A 15,030-nucleotide genomic window follows, 5' to 3' on the forward strand; every position below is an offset into this window, starting at 1 on the left:
CAGAGGGGACACTCTCCCCATAAATAGGACACAAAGGGGTGTACGTTACAGGGCAATCTCACTGCCACCGGTGCGTGCTCAGAGGCTGACGGTCGCAGACCAGCCGCCGCGCAGCCACTGCCATTCCAGGGGATGAATTACAGCTCGGGGTTGGCAGCAAAACGGCACCGGGAGCTTCCCCAGCAGGCTCCACATTCCTCTCTCCGCTCTTATATCCCAGGAAGGTGCTGGCTAAAACAACTGGGATTTGGGAGGGGTGCTCCATAGCCCACAGCTGCGGAGTGAAGGACACTGCCACATCCCTGCTAAGCAACCAAACCACAGCAGAAGAGACAAAGCACACCTGCAGTCATTCAGAGTGGATATCCCACAAAGGCCGTGCAAGCCTGCCTTTGGACAAGGGCTCAGCACAGCCCCCGCGTGGTCCCTGCGTGTTACATGGGCAGCACAGAGGGTGTTTACTGCCTTCCTTAATCTAACATAATCCCTGCTCTAATTCTGTTGAAGGTAGCAAATGGAGCCTTTAAGTGGTCATAAAAAGATTGCCCCCTCTGCACAGCTTGGCGGGACACCTGGCTGTCTCCTGGTGTCCGTCTTCCCCACCCTATCTGTTGCACCAGGGGTTATGTAAAGCTCTGCGGGACAGAGCATCTTTTATAAACTATAACTCAGGCCCCTGCAACCACAGAGGTCAGCAAGGACAGCCAGAGCAGCAATGGGGATGGCCACACTGCTGCCCAGGTGAGGCACAGCCGTGTGGGGCTCTGCAGGGATCCTGCAGCTCCCATGCAGGCTGTCGGCACACATCGGTCTCGCCCAAAGCTGTTAGCCTTTATCTCCTGCCATGTGTTGGTTGCAGTTGGCCGGAAGCAGAGCTTTCAATATTAAAAGACAGCAGTTTTTGTTCTTTGTGCCATCTGTATGTTTGTGTATTTCCCCTATCACTGTAATTAGCAAGCTGGGCTCCAGCCAGGCTCAGGAAGAGATCTTAGTAGACATCTTCCCAGCAATTCCAACAGCTTCATCATTTCTTTTATGGCTCCCCTAGCACGGTCCCCTGCCATTGAGGCTGTCACAGCTCCAGTCACCCCCACTGGCACGTGGCAGCAGCAGGCAGGCAGTGCTGCAGGGAGCATCAGCTCCAGCACCCAGGGTACAGGTGAGATACAAAACGCAATGCCAAGAATGGCAGCAGAGGTGTGCATGCTCCTGCCCAGTCTGCCTGCGTGTCCCCTGGTAGATGCCATGGAGTGGTGGCCCTGGGCTCTGCCTGAACAAACCCTGTTCTGCTCCCTCTCCAGGGTGCACACCAACACAACTCACTGCACGCTTTCTGCAAAAACACAAGGATGAAATAAATCACCATGGCCCCAATGAGAAGCAGTTCATGGCTGGAATCTCCCTGCAGCTCCAAAGGAAGCTGGCCGGGACACATCCTGCTAGCTGGGGCCAACTGCCTCGCCCCACAACAGCCCCCGCTTCCTTCCACTCTGACCTGGCTGCTGCTTGAGATGTCCCTGCTGCCGGCCCCGGGGTGGTCAGGACCCCACAGAGCCCCCCCAGCCCTCGGTTTCCATCCAAGCCTTGCTGTGCACAGACAGAGAGGCAGCAAGGGTTTGGACTGGATGATCCTTATGGGTCCTTTCCAACTCAGGATATTCTATGTTGCTGCTCCCCCACTGCAAACCCAGCACAAAGAAAAGCAGGGGAAGGGCTCTGTGCGCCAATGTTTGCAGAGCACTTGTGTTTGTGCAGCTCTGCCAGAAGGAACTGGGATATGCAGGGATCTCCTTGTAGGACCATGGGAGAGGAGTGCTGCCACTCTGCCTTGGCAAAGCATGCTCTGGTTTCAGGTTGGCTGATAAACAGACTTGAGCTACATACACAGACAGCTGCCTACGGCAAGCAGCAGGACAGAAATGTACAAGCAAGTTTGGCAACTTTATGTGAATTAAATGTGCATTTAATTGAGATTTATAAGGGAGGTTGCAATAGCAATTGATTATCAAAACCAGATTATGTATGGGGACTTAGCAACTATACAGGAGATTAATGTTGTTTCCAGAATAAATCCTCAGTAAATATATTTTTCCCCCAGTAACCAACTAATAACACGTCACCCTAATTATCTCATGAAAGGGGCACGGAAGCTTTGACAAATGCTGAAAGAAAATGTTGTCTGCAAAGCAGCACCAGAGACACAAAACACATTCTGCTTCCAAGCCGTGGCTCAGCTCATGTCCCAAAAACCAGAAGACAGCTCGTGAAGAGACACCTGCCCAGGCTGGCCTTGCCAGCACCTCTCCCAGCCCCTGCACGAGGAGCTGCATGGCCCCCATCCAGGCCAGCAATAACACTCCATGCCCCTCTCCATCCCCGCCTGCACAGAGGATGTGCTGCAGAGGTGTCTCCAATGACCCCACCCTGGCAGGAGGGGGTGGCTGTCCTTCTGAGGGCCAGGAGGGCATCCTGGCTCCCCAGGGCCAGGGTGGGTGCAGGACCGCTACTGCGGGATGCAGAGATGCTCCAGCAGTCGTCATGGCAACGCCGGTACACAGCCGGAGCGAACAAAGCTGATGGAGAAAAAAGGGGAGAGAGGAAAGAAAGGGGGAAAGCCAAAAAGAAGGAAGGGGAGACAAGTCTGCAGTAATGGAAGGCTGCAGCAGGAGAGAGTAACGGGGCGAGAAAGCACAGGGATGTGGGGGGGGGAGGAGGAGGAGAGCCGCCCTTCAGTGCTCACCTTGGGATGACCTCTGGGGATGTGACCCAGGGCGTGCACTGAGCTATACCACTGGGATGGTGCCCATCAGCTCCCACTGCAGCTGGGGGCCATTCCCCTTCTGGTGGCCTGAGGCCATGCTGCAGGACATCCTATACAGGTATGTGGAGGCATTGCTCTGCTACAGAGCCAGGAGAAGCCCTTCCCACACTCTGGGACAGAACCCCGCATCAGAAACACCCTTAAAGCAACAAGTAGTGAGAGCCTGGGCACCTCCCTCCTTCCTCCAGCACAGGGGGATCGGCCAAGCTGTGGGTTTGATCCCAGCCCCACAAAGGTGGGTCTGTCTTCTCCACAGCTGGTTGTCAGGGGAGTGATGCTCTCAGATTGTGCTTCATACCCCCAGCTGCATTCTGGGCCCCATGTGCGGACATGGGGTGTCCCTGCTGCTGGGACAAGGGGGCTGGGGATGCTGGGTGTGAAGGAGACAATGTGGCAAGATGAGGGAGCAGCATTGCTGAACAATGAGCTCCCCCAAGTACACGCAGGGGTTTGCACAGACATCATCCTCCCCTCCTCCTTCCCACTCTCATGCTCTCCTTGGCTTCTGCATACGCCCAGAAACCGACTTCAAAAGGCACGGGGGGGCTGCCAGCGCAAGGAGCGGCGGGCGGGCAGACACGGCTGTCTGCTGCTAAAAGCCTTCAGTGCCTTTCATCAGGGCCTGGAGAAAAAAGGCACAGAATCTCTGCTGCACGGGCTGGAGGCAGACAATCAAGCCTGGCATTGGGTGCTGCTGCCCAGCAGCACTGTGCTCCCAATGGGGACTGCCCCCTCCCTCTGCAACAGTGGGAGTCCAGCCCTCCCTATCCCACCTCTCTGCATACAAACGTAAATAAATCCATCTGTGTACAGTAAGCACCAGAGATTCTCTTAACCCTCCACGTTCTCTGCTCCAGGCTGGGCTAAGTGTCACCTGTGCAGGCAGGAGAACGGTGATGTTGTCCAGCACAGCCAGGCCCAGTGCTCAGCATGCCCACACCAAGGTCACTGCTCCCATCCCCGAACACATCAGCGCAGCCTGCCTATCCCTAAAAGCCACCTTCCAGCTCCTCATTAGTGCCAATTAATGGGCAGTCAGCATGCCCAGCAGAACTGGCATTTTTCAGGGAACAAGTCCCCTTTCATGAGGGATAATCAACACAGGCTTTGTTGTGCGTGCTCTCAGCTTAAATGAGCCAAGGACTGCCTGCCAAGGAGCAAAACTATGTTCTGAATCAGACCCTTTGTGCCAGCAGAGCCATGTGGGACATCATGAGCCAGGACAGCCACAGATGACCTTTCAGTAAGGCCCCGATTCACCCCACACCTGAGGGATGCTCTGGGACACCCCCAGTCTGGGACACTCCCATACCCACACCTCCCTCTGCCCACACCCCAGGGGCTCACAGCATCACTGGGTGAGTGTGGGATGCCACCACACTCAGGTGATGGGCAGGGTGAGGACAGCACCCACCTAAGCTGAGCTTGGCCTGCAGTTCCTCTGCTACAGCGCTAAATAAAGCTGTGAGCTGCAGAATTTCAACAGAGAGCAGAAGCAGATCCTTTGAGAAAGAGAAGCACAGGACCAGGAGTACGCTCTCCAGCTTCCCCAGTTCTGTGCCTTGGTGATGAGGGAAACAAACACACATGGGAAAAGCAATCATAGGGGAGCAGGGCTAGATGGCCTGGATATGACAGGCTGGCACATTGGACAGAGGACTCTTGTTAGTGCTGCTTTCCTGCTGCCTCAGTAGGGGCACAGCCAAGGAATGCTTCCTAGCAGCCTGCCTGGCTTCACAGGATTTTAATTGCCAGGGGCAGGACAGGAGGGCAGCAGCAGAAGGGCTCAGGGAGGATAGAAGGGTGCTGATAGACTCTCTTGCAGGACAAGCACCATGCGCTCCCCAAGACAGGAAGCTCCTGCCTTCCCATGTCACGGGCACCAGGACCCCAAGTGTCCCACAGGTGGGGCACCAGGCACAGCTCTGTGGGGTTAGGGATGCAGGGAGCAGCATGGCCACAGCAGAGCTCTGCTGACTCTGGGGGAAGGAGAGCAAGGATCTGGCAGATCTCTGAGCTGACTCAGAGCTTCGAGTGCCCGATGGCTCTGCTGTGCCAAGCGCAAGCCAAAGCAATTAGCATTTCTTGGAGACACTTGGTATAATCTTCCCTGAGTGATGGGGAGAGCTGCCACCAGGGCTGCAGAGCTGCACCAGCAGTGATGCAAGGCAGAGCAGGGCTGTCCCACAATGGGATTGCTGCTCCATGCAGCGTGGGGATGCTGTGCCCTCGCCCACAGCCCCAGCCCCACATCTTGCCTCTGGGTGCTTTCAGTCAGCAGCAGGGCAGAAGACAGAAGCAGCCTCCTCCCCTTCCTGGAGCACAGCCCGCTTGAGAACTCGACATTTGGGGAACGCCAGGGCCAGCCCTGTCTGTCAGCTCCCAGGGAAGTGCTCAGCTCGATCCCTGCAGCAGGGAGGGAAGCACAGATGATGCTCTGGGAACCACACTAGAGCAGAAGCCAGCCCGAGTCAGAGATTATTTTTAACAGCTACTTGTAGAACACAGTGAGTGCATGCAGGAGAGACAGCTCACACTGATGCTTGCCCCATCCCTCCCTCTGACATGTGCAGGGAGCATAGCTCAAATCCAGGCTTTTTATAGGGTTTCCCACTCCTGCTGGGCACGCAGCTCAGCAGCTCGGTATGACCACACCACCCCCTCTCCCAGCAATCACTCGCATGCCGTTCACTGAAGTCTTTCCATTCCCCTCTTGCTGTTTCCTCTTCTCTCCTTATTAGGGATCCACCTACCCATCCATCTACTCATTCTCTCCCTCTCTGTGGCTATTTTTAAAATGTCATAAAAGCTTTCAACTGGTAGCATCCTCAGGGATGCAAGGGATTTTGTATGTAACCCATCACAAACTGTCATCACCACATAACTCTCCACGCAGACAGTGACTTTAAAAAAAAATACAAGAAAAAAAGAAGCAGAGGAATGGAGAACGCGCACACTGTGTTGCACAGCTCTGCCTGGCCAGCAGGACCACGTTGCTCCTGGGGATGGCTGGGACAGATGCTGGGGCAGCACAGCCAGGGCCCTCTGCAGGAGATGCAGATGGGTTCAGGAATGTTTTCCCACTGGTTAAGGGCTCTGAGTTGGGATTCACCCAGACTGGTGTCCTGGTGTCTGCAGGCAGAAGCAGGAAAGCTCCAATGCTGGGAAGATGGCTGTGAACCTCCCTGTGCACCCATGCATGTTGTGATCAAGAAGCCTGAGATGCCCAAGAAGTGGGAGATGTGCCACAAACATAAAGACACAGAGCATCCCGAAAACTGAATCCTAGGAGACAGCCTGGATGACATCACGATGACCAAGGTTCATCATCAACGAACCCCAACCTAGAGGGAGTGCAAAAGCACTCAGAAACCACAGATGCACTTCAACAGCACTAGGAGAACCACTTTTCCCTCTCTGATCTGATCACACCCTACAGAAGAGCTTCCTCCCACAATTATGCCTTGAATAGCAAGGAATCCTCCACCTGTGCCCCCCCGACACACCCCAGCAGCTTGGTGAGAGCTGATGGGCTCTGCCCAGTGCAGCAGGTCCCTGCTGCAGGCTGCCACCAGCGAGGTGCCAGCTGTGATCAGGCCAGGTATAGCCTGAGCAGCATCCCACTGGGCACTAACATGACAACACTCTGTGACTCCCGCAGCAGCCAGAGCCCTCCTCTATTGGTTCAAGTGCACCCAGGAGCCCCAGCCCAGGCACAGAACTCTCAGACGACATGTGGGTGACGCAGCTATTCATAGCAGCTGGAGAGAGCTCAGCTTACCTTGCCCCCCTTTCTCCATCCTTCAAGAGCCAGGAGGTGCTGAGGTGGGGGGGGGGGTTAGGCAGGGGCACCCCTGTGCCACCAGCACAGTGCAGGCAGGGTTGGCAGGGACCAGCAGCGTGATTCAAGCAGACAGCGGCTGTGCAGAGCCAGGGAAGCACCCTATTACACTCTGAGGATTGCAATCTGAGCAGAGAGAGCGAAAATCTGGAACAGAGCTGACAGCAAAAGCCGGCACTGAGCCATGCAGCACGCCTGTCCGCCCTGCGCCCTGCACTTATGGACTGCGTTCTGGGGGCTGCTGAGAGCAGAGGGGTTGGTACCCTGCTCTGGGACCTGCCCCAGCCAAGGGGAGCTTCCCCACGCCTCTGCTGCACTCTGCACCTGATCATTGATGTCCAGCTTGCAAACAGAGCTCCAGCCACAGGCACCTGCCCTGGGTCTCTCCTAGCAGCCCAGAGCCCTGCTGGCACAGGAGCCTATCCCCAGGCACACCACAGCTCTGGCATAGCACAGCCTGGTGATGAAGCTGCTCACAACCCCAGCTGGGCAGTGCTGCAGACAGGGGTGATTTAACCTGCAAGCATTTGGTGACTCAGAGCAGCAGGTGGAGGGCAGGGCAGCAGCAGGGAGCAGCCCTGCCAGGGCCGAGGCAAGCCCTTGGTTTGGAAGGGGGGTGCCAGGGTAGGCAGTCACCTCCTGAGCAGCCCTGGGACTCAAAGGAAGCTCCTATCGTGCTACTGAGCAGGCTCTCACACAGCTTCCTGTCCTCCTCTTCCTCTTTTAAAGCTTTCAGAAGACAAATCCTTGGCCAAGGGGAAAGCAGCTTCCCTCGCCCCGCCACCCTGCTGGGCCCCCCCACCTGTGCAGGGAATCCGGGCTGGGGAGCAGCTGTGGCAGTGACATCCCCATCACACTGCCTGACATGTCCCAGCAAGCGGAGCTGAGCCAGGGACCGGCCCAGCCCAACCTCAGCTTTTATAAATAGCTCCCTATTGCCGCCGCCCCGGGCAGGACAGCCCTCAGTGGGATGCCTGCATCGAGGCAGGCAGAAGAATGGATGTACGAGGAGAAGCAACACCTCCAGGGCTGGAGGGCACACAGTACAGGGGGTGGGAAGGGTGCGCAGCGCTTGCATTGCACTTCTGTGAGATGCTCCGTGTGCCGTGCAGGGCGTGGTACTGCAGAGCCTGGTGTGGGCACGTCACCTCCAGTCCTGTGCTGGGTTATGATCCCCTCGTGCTGAGGGACCTTCCTGCAGCTCACTGCTGTGAGAGCAGGTCAACCCCCAGAACCTGAATTCAGATTGCGATGGACTCAGATCTGAGAAGGGCTCCGGGGGTGGCACTGCACCAACAAGGCAGCCCGGTGCTCCCCACCGTGGGGCACTCCTTGCCAAGAAGGAGCAAGGAGGTCAGCAGGATGGCTTCAGACACGCACTCTTCTCATACACGTTCCTGCTCCTCTGAGATGCCCTCCTCCCGAGGACTTCTCCAATTGTTCAAGCCTCAAAAACATTTCAAGATGGGAGTATAGTAGAATGTGCAAGAAGAGAAAAACAAGCAATGCTCGAGGCTCAGAGAAGGACTTTGCCAAGGTAAAACGGGTAAGAAAAAAGGAAGGTCAGGAAGGCTGCATAAGGAAATCATATTGGCTCCTCTTTCTTTCAGAACTCTGCCCCAGGCAGCAGAGAAAGCATGTCAATTCCCAGCCCTGGGCTTGTGGCTGATAATGATAAGGCATTCAGGCTATGCCAGAACTGAAAAAGGCCTCTATCAACTACAGCCTATCAAAAATCTGAACCACCATCAAATATATGGGAACCATATGCTCAAGTCTGCTGCCACACTTGCTCAGTTTGGTGCTATTAAGCTTCAGACAGCCCTTTTCTGGAAGGGGAAGTGTTTCCAATGGGGCTGTTCTTCAGGGCACTCGAGCAAGCTTTCTGGGGCTGAAACATCTGGAGTTGAGCTCTGCCTTCCCTCCAGCTGCTGCAGTCACTCCTTGTCCCCATCCACCTCACAAAACCCCCCTCTCTATCCCATCTCTCTCCCACCTCCAGCCCTCCCCCAGGATGCCTTCCAGAGGTGCTGCAGCGCTCACAACCGAGAGGCACTGATGTATTTAGTCTAAAAATATCTGATTAGATGTTCCAAGCACTTCATTATGGCATCATCATGATAGGACTGCGGGGTCTGGCAGGAACTTGGTGGCTTTGCCTTTGCTCCTTCGCAGCGCTGCTGAGCACAAGGGCAGCACCACACTGATAACAGGACAGTCTGTCATTAGTCCAGCCTGCTGGCATCACAAATACAATTATCTGGCTAAACTGATCGTCATTCTGTCATTAGAAAACTTGCTATTTATTTTATAAGAGCATGGCAGGCCCCTGAAATAATTCAATTGCTTCAATTGACTTTACAGCATGCACTTCATTGGCCTGCAGGGCCACTTTCCATGGCTTCTGCTCTTTGAAAGGCAAACTGCCAAGAAAGATGGTTTGCAGGAGAGCCCAAAGTCCATCCACCAGCCTGGGGACAGAGAGACTGCGCGGGTGCTGAATTTTCTGGCACCAAAGTGAATGCCGTTGACAGTTGTCCCTTTGGTTGGCTGTGCAGGAGGAAGGAGAGGATTTGTACTGGGATGCTGGTGGCAGCAGAGGGCTGGGTATTGAAAACCAGGAGAGCTCTTTGGCACTACAAGCTAAAGAAGAGATGACTGCATCGTACCAATGGGTCCCTCAGCAGCATCACAGCTTCCTTAGCATGTCCTGCCCTGCTTTGTGGGGAAATGCAGAACCTCCCCAACCTGGTGAGCTTATGGGATAGGGCTGGGGCTCCTGGAGATGCACAGTACTGTGCAATTCCTCTTTAATTACACAGGGACTTAATAGAGTTTGCTGGTAAACACCTTGTAACCACATGTGCCTGCAGATTATGGGTAATTACGCTTAGTGGATCATCATGCAACAGGGAACACGACTTAGGAAAGACAAAAATAACCAGGCAAACACGTTACATTCATCAGTGTGTCATGAAGCCTTCCTGCCCAAGCGCCGTACCGGCCAGCTCTTCCCCATACCTCCTTTCTGGGCCTTCTGAGACCAGCAGAGCTGTTGCAGGGGGATCGGAGAGGTGCCGGGATGGGATGGTCTGGGGAAACTTTCCACCTCACATACCAAAGCCCCCACAGACCTCCCCATCCTCCAACAGGTGGCAACTGCTCCGAGGAAGCAGGGTGGGATGGATGGGCTTTTCCTGCCCCAGCTTCTCAAGGAGGGGTTGGAGCCCAGAGCTCAGGAGGTTTTGAAGTGATTTTAAGGGCTGTTGTCTAGGGTAAAAGTTTGTACCACAGGATCCAGCTTCGGCAGAAATGCAGCGCTGATGGACCTGGTTAGGAAAGCATGAATCCATTTGCAACCAATTAGCAGTGTTAACCAGAGTGGGAGGTATAAATAGCGGAGTGAATGTAAATATCAACATAGTGCCCTCCAAACGCTCACGGCCGTGTGCCAGGAGGCTGCCAGACAGCACAACTCTGCACCCTCAGGTCTTCTCACTCTGCAGCCTCAAGGTATGAGTTTACACCCAGGATCAAGGGCTTTCTCCTCTGCCCCTTAACAGCAGAGTTTTCACATGGCTTTGCCTTCTCCTCTCAGTGGGAGAGGAGAGGTCCTCCAACCCTGGGAGCAAAGCAAGTCCCACTGCGTGAGGTGATGACATCCTCTCTTTTTTCTCTAACATCAACATAAACAGCATCTCAAGCATCAGGACGGAGACCAGGCTTGGGAGGCTGAGCACAGCTGACCTGCAGGCACAGCCCTTCTGCTTCAGAGCCCTCCCTCACAGACAAGAGAATCCCTGCTGAGAGCAGTAGAGCTGCTCCACAGCCAACAAGTGTCAGTGAGCTCCTGAGCCAGCAGCTGCTGGAAAAGGGCTGCAAGAACCACTGCAGGTCGTAGCCAGGCACCTCAGGGTGACATCCAGATGGCACAGAGGATGCCAAGGGCTCCAGCAGGCACATACAGGCCTGAGGGCTGCAGGCTGAGCAGAGAAGAAGCTAGACAGCTTTCAGCAGCTCACAGCAGCCATAGAGCACACAGGTAGAAGCTCCAGTCCTGCCCCTGCTCTCAGTACCAGCTGGGAGAGGATCATGCCATTGCTAAGAACAGGCAAGCCAGAACGTGGGTATGGCAAACTCTGCTTTGAGCCCTCAGCTATCTGCAAAAGCCTGGAAGCCCAGCAGGGCAGTGCCTGCTACCTTGCACAGCTCTTGTACAGGTGCTGTTCCACAGAATGCCCCCCCCCCAGTGATCAGCCCATAGCACAGCAAGCAAACTGCAGCTGGAGCAGTTTCCCACATCTCATCAATCCACGAAGCTACTTGGGAAAGGGAAATGGCACCACTTCAGCAAAGCCATCTGAAGGCTCAGGCAAGACCCACAGTGCCAGCCTGCTGCTGGGACACTCAGAAGCCAAGGCATGGCTGAGTGATGCCCCCAGGGGCACTGAGTGAGCTGGTGGCAGGAGGAGATGTGGCTTCCAGGGGGCTCCAGCTCCCCACCCACCAACCTGGTGGCCTCCTCCCATCAGATCACAGGAGAGCACCAGGCAGGATGCACATGTGGCTCTGCTGGCACCACTCCCTCCACGTGGGAGAGGAATAAGTGAAGTTTTGCGGTGTAATCAGATAGTTATGATACGCTGGCACCAGAAACAACCCTTATCACTGTCAGCATCCAAGCTGGCTATTAAGAGCTGGAAAGGAACCCCCAGGAGGAACTAACACTCATTTGTAGGAATTGGCTTAGAAGAAGCCTAAAAGCCCTACTTGGCCACCACAATCATTGACCCTAGTAAGCACTGAGAGCCATTGCAGCCCTCTGCACCAGACCCACAATCATTACTCATAGCCCAGTTGTTACCAGGCACCCCATAGAGCTGGGAACAAATGGGTCCCCAGCAGTCCCTACCTGGGCACTGCCAACCACGCTGCCCCCAAGCAGGGGACCACTCGTGCCACAGGCATGGCTCATGCAGAGGGCACTTGGAAAGCGTTCACACCTCTAACACAGCCCTACAGATCTGGAATCACCTGTTCTGTTGCTTGCAGCATGCCAAGACATTTTTCACGGTGTTTTGCTTGGGAACCACCCAAGCTCTCAGATTGAGAAACCTCAGCACACCAAAGGGACAGAGAAGTCACTGCTCTGCCACTTTCTGCCTCTTCACTCCACATGGCTGTGAGGACCCTCGGGAGGGACAGGACCTTGTCCCAGGAGGCAGGTGGCAACCAGCAGCAGCTCTGGGGGCTCAGTGCCATGTGCTTTTAAAGGAAGAGGCCAGAGGTCTGCTAGCAAGGTGGACACAGCTGTCACACACCCTCACAGCAATGAGAAGACATTGACTGTGACTGGATCAATCTTTCCAGACTTTGCAACAGGGATGCAAAACCAGGAGCAACCAGACCAGGAGCAGGTGCCAGTTCTCATCTCATGCAGCATATTTCTACGCTCTGCTTCTTTAGCAATTCTTACGTAGTGCATGAACGCCTCTGTCCCCATCTCTCACCCACGCACAATAGAAACACCCACATCCCCAGCTGCAGAAGGCACATGCTTTTCTGTACCACATCTGTGCTTTGCTCAGCTCCCCAGTTTCTGAGTACCCCCTTCCTCTGCTCCTCATCCCCATAGGCTGTTCTCCTATAATGGCTATTTATACATGGGCAGAGGCATCAGCAAGTGTGGCTGCTGCCTGGCAGAGTGCTCCTGGCTCCCTCTCACCATGTTGCATATCGACATTTTACTGCATGATCTGCCCTCCAAGCCCAGAAACGCAAGCCAAGAAGTACTCAGGGGAGATGAGCACCACGGCTCAGCCCACACGAAGGGAGCACTAGCAAAGCCATACCCTGTCAGAAAGCAAGTGGCAGAGAAAAAGATACCCAGCCCATCCGATGTGTCAGCCCTGGTGTCACATTTTCTTTCCGATTCCTCCCCGCCACGCAACATCAGCCCTGTTCCCATAGCAAAGGGAAGGGAGAGCCGTACTTACTGCTAGTGCTCATCTTGCCGGTCCTTCTCTGCCCTTCGTAGTCAACAAAGGGGGCAAAGCCGCTCTTTAAATCCTCTTTTTCTCCCGATAGCGGGGAGGCGGTCGCCTCTCCCCTTGCTATTAGAGGTCCCTGCGCGTTCTCATTAAGGCATCCCCAGCGCTGCGCCGCCCGCTCTGTCCCGATGCCAAGGTCAGAGTGGTGGCAGCGGGGCGGGTGCCCGGACCGACCCGGAGGAACGGCCCGAGGCCCGGCGCTGCCATGCACTGCGGAGCGCGGCCGCTCGCTCCGCTCTTATAGCGGGGTGTGGGGCCGCGCGGTGCCGCGCCTCTCCCCGCCCGCCTGACCCGCCCCGCCCCGCGGAGCAGCCCAGGATGGCTGAGCCGGGCCGAGCCGAGCCGAGCCGAGCCGAGCCGAGCCGTGTTGGGGCCGGGCCGGGAGGGGCAGCACCGGGGGCAGCGCGGGGGGCGGCGGCCGGGCCGGGCCGGGGATGCCTGCGGGGCTCCGCCGCGGCACCGCCGCCATCTGCTGGGCACCGCCTGCCCGCGGCCCCGCGCCCTGCCCTGCGTCCTGCTGCAGCCCCCGGCATCCCCGGGATGCCCTCACCGCCGTTCTGCCATCCCTCTGGCTTGGGGCTGCGGTGGTGCAGGATGCAACGAGATGCTGTCCCAGGATATAGGCGTGGGGAGGGGGTGTTTCCTCCCAGCAGCCATCCACGCTGCCCCATACAGGAAACCCCGGTGTCCGTCCTGCACAGGGCGCAGGGTGTCTGGCTGCAAGATGGAGAGGGGGCTTGTTTCTCACTAACAGCAAAGATAGCACATCAGAGTTCCTGGAAGGGTTTCAAAGCCATTAGCTCCTTGGTTTGTTTGTGAGACACCCTGTCAGAATAAAGCATCACCTGGTGGAGCTGCTCCTGGGGTGAAAACAGGGTTGGAGCTGAGCACATTCCCGTGGAGCCCCGAGAAGCTGTGCTGCCATTCAGAGAAACAAGCCATGGCCATGCCTCCAATGAAAGGGCTGTTCATGTAGCATGGAGGGGCCCTGCATCTCTCCTGCTTCTTTCTCAGAGAGAGCCTTTTGCTTTGCCATTCCTTTGCTATTCTCGCTGTGGCAGCAGATGCTGTCGGTGACACGACAAGACAGGCAGCAGGTTGTGTGAGCAGTGCCTGCACTGCCAGTGACACTGCCAGTTCACTGCCTGTCCCCTTTGGCTCTGCCCCACCAAGCAGTGCTGGCTGGGTGGGAGGACCTGAGCCAGAAGCAGTGGGGGCTCTGAGGGTCCTTGTAGGGCTGAGGGGAAGCAGGCAGGGAGAAAGCAGTACTGCCGTACAGCACAGCAGGGCATCTTGGGCTGTTCCATGCTGCTGATTTGGGGACTTTGGCTGCAAAGTTTCCCTATGCCAGGAGAGCACCAGGGGTGCGAGGCTCACAAAAACCATATCGATAACCTCCATCCCAGGAGTCAACAAAGCAGACACGATGAGAGCTGGTCCCCACGGTTCAGCAAGCTAATTAAGCTCCTTCCGTTGACCTGGTTTCCAAATCTTGTTAACTTGCTGCCATCAGAACAACTTGAAATTTCCAGCAGAGACAGGCTGGGATTGCTGCAGAGAAGGACATGGTGCCTTGGCAAAGCTCTGGGTGCTCCAGCACAGACCTCTTTCATCCCCATCTTCATCTCCCATCCTAGCATCCATGGGGAAGGGGCAGGGGCAGTGTGGGGGTTCCATGGGCAGAGGCATCTAGGCAAAGGTCTCCCCTTAACAAAATTTTGTTTGCTGTTGCAAGATGGAAACAGGAGCAGAAATAAGAGGGAGAGGGCTGTGTGGGTAGGGATAGAGCTCAAGTTATAGGAAACATCATTTAGTGGTGATGGGTTGATGTTTGGATTAGATGATTGCAGAGGTCTTTTCCAACCTTTTATATTCCATAATACTATGATTCTAAGTGTTTCCTTTCTGGGAGTGCTGGGGCAGGCCCCAGGCAGGGGCTGGCAGGTCACCATGCTGAGACCCTCGTGCCCCACACCATCCTGGGGTGTTTGGAAATTCCGTTTCCTTTCCTCTGACAGAGGAAGCTGGCTGTAAAAGCTGCCTTGAAAGCGTGTTAGGGATGCCTGAGACAAGAACACAGAAATGAGGAAATGTCAGGATGTGAGCGTAGTCTCCTTTCATCCCTTTGTGTCTGTGCATTGCAACACAGTCTTTCACAGCAATTATTAGCTGTGTGTTTTTCCCATAAGGCGCCTGCCTCATTCAGAGCACAGCGTGCACAAAGTAACTCGGGCTGCTGCCTGCAGGACTCAGCAAAACGGGACACGATTCTGATGAGGGCAGAAGAACAGGGGGAAAAAATGTGCTAATTTCATTTA

General features: G+C 55.5%; 1 protein-coding gene across 11 annotated transcripts in view; it reads right to left on the reverse strand.

Annotated features, from left to right (window-relative positions):
* Nucleotides 1-13,063, reverse strand: part of ABLIM3 (actin binding LIM protein family member 3) — a 35,227-nt gene extending 22,164 nt beyond the window's left edge. For 4 of the 11 annotated variants that reach the window (XM_085236749.1, XM_085236748.1, XM_010718946.4 and 1 more), the window contains exon 1: nucleotides 12,659-13,058. In XM_085236749.1, coding sequence (XP_085092875.1) covers nucleotides 12,659-12,671 — 13 coding nt within the window. In that variant the 5' untranslated portion in view covers nucleotides 12,672-13,058. Of the gene's footprint in view, nucleotides 1-12,658 lie in introns of all 11 variants that reach the window. The other 7 variants (XR_004161409.2, XR_004161408.2, XM_010718942.4 and 4 more) reach the window with 4 other exon arrangements.
* Nucleotides 13,064-15,030: the final 1,967 nt, after the last annotated feature.

The sequence above is a fragment of the Meleagris gallopavo genome, chromosome 15 (genome assembly GCF_905368555.1).
Source record: "Meleagris gallopavo chromosome 15, MGAL_WU_HG_1.1, whole genome shotgun sequence".
NCBI lineage: Eukaryota > Metazoa > Chordata > Aves > Galliformes > Phasianidae > Meleagris > Meleagris gallopavo.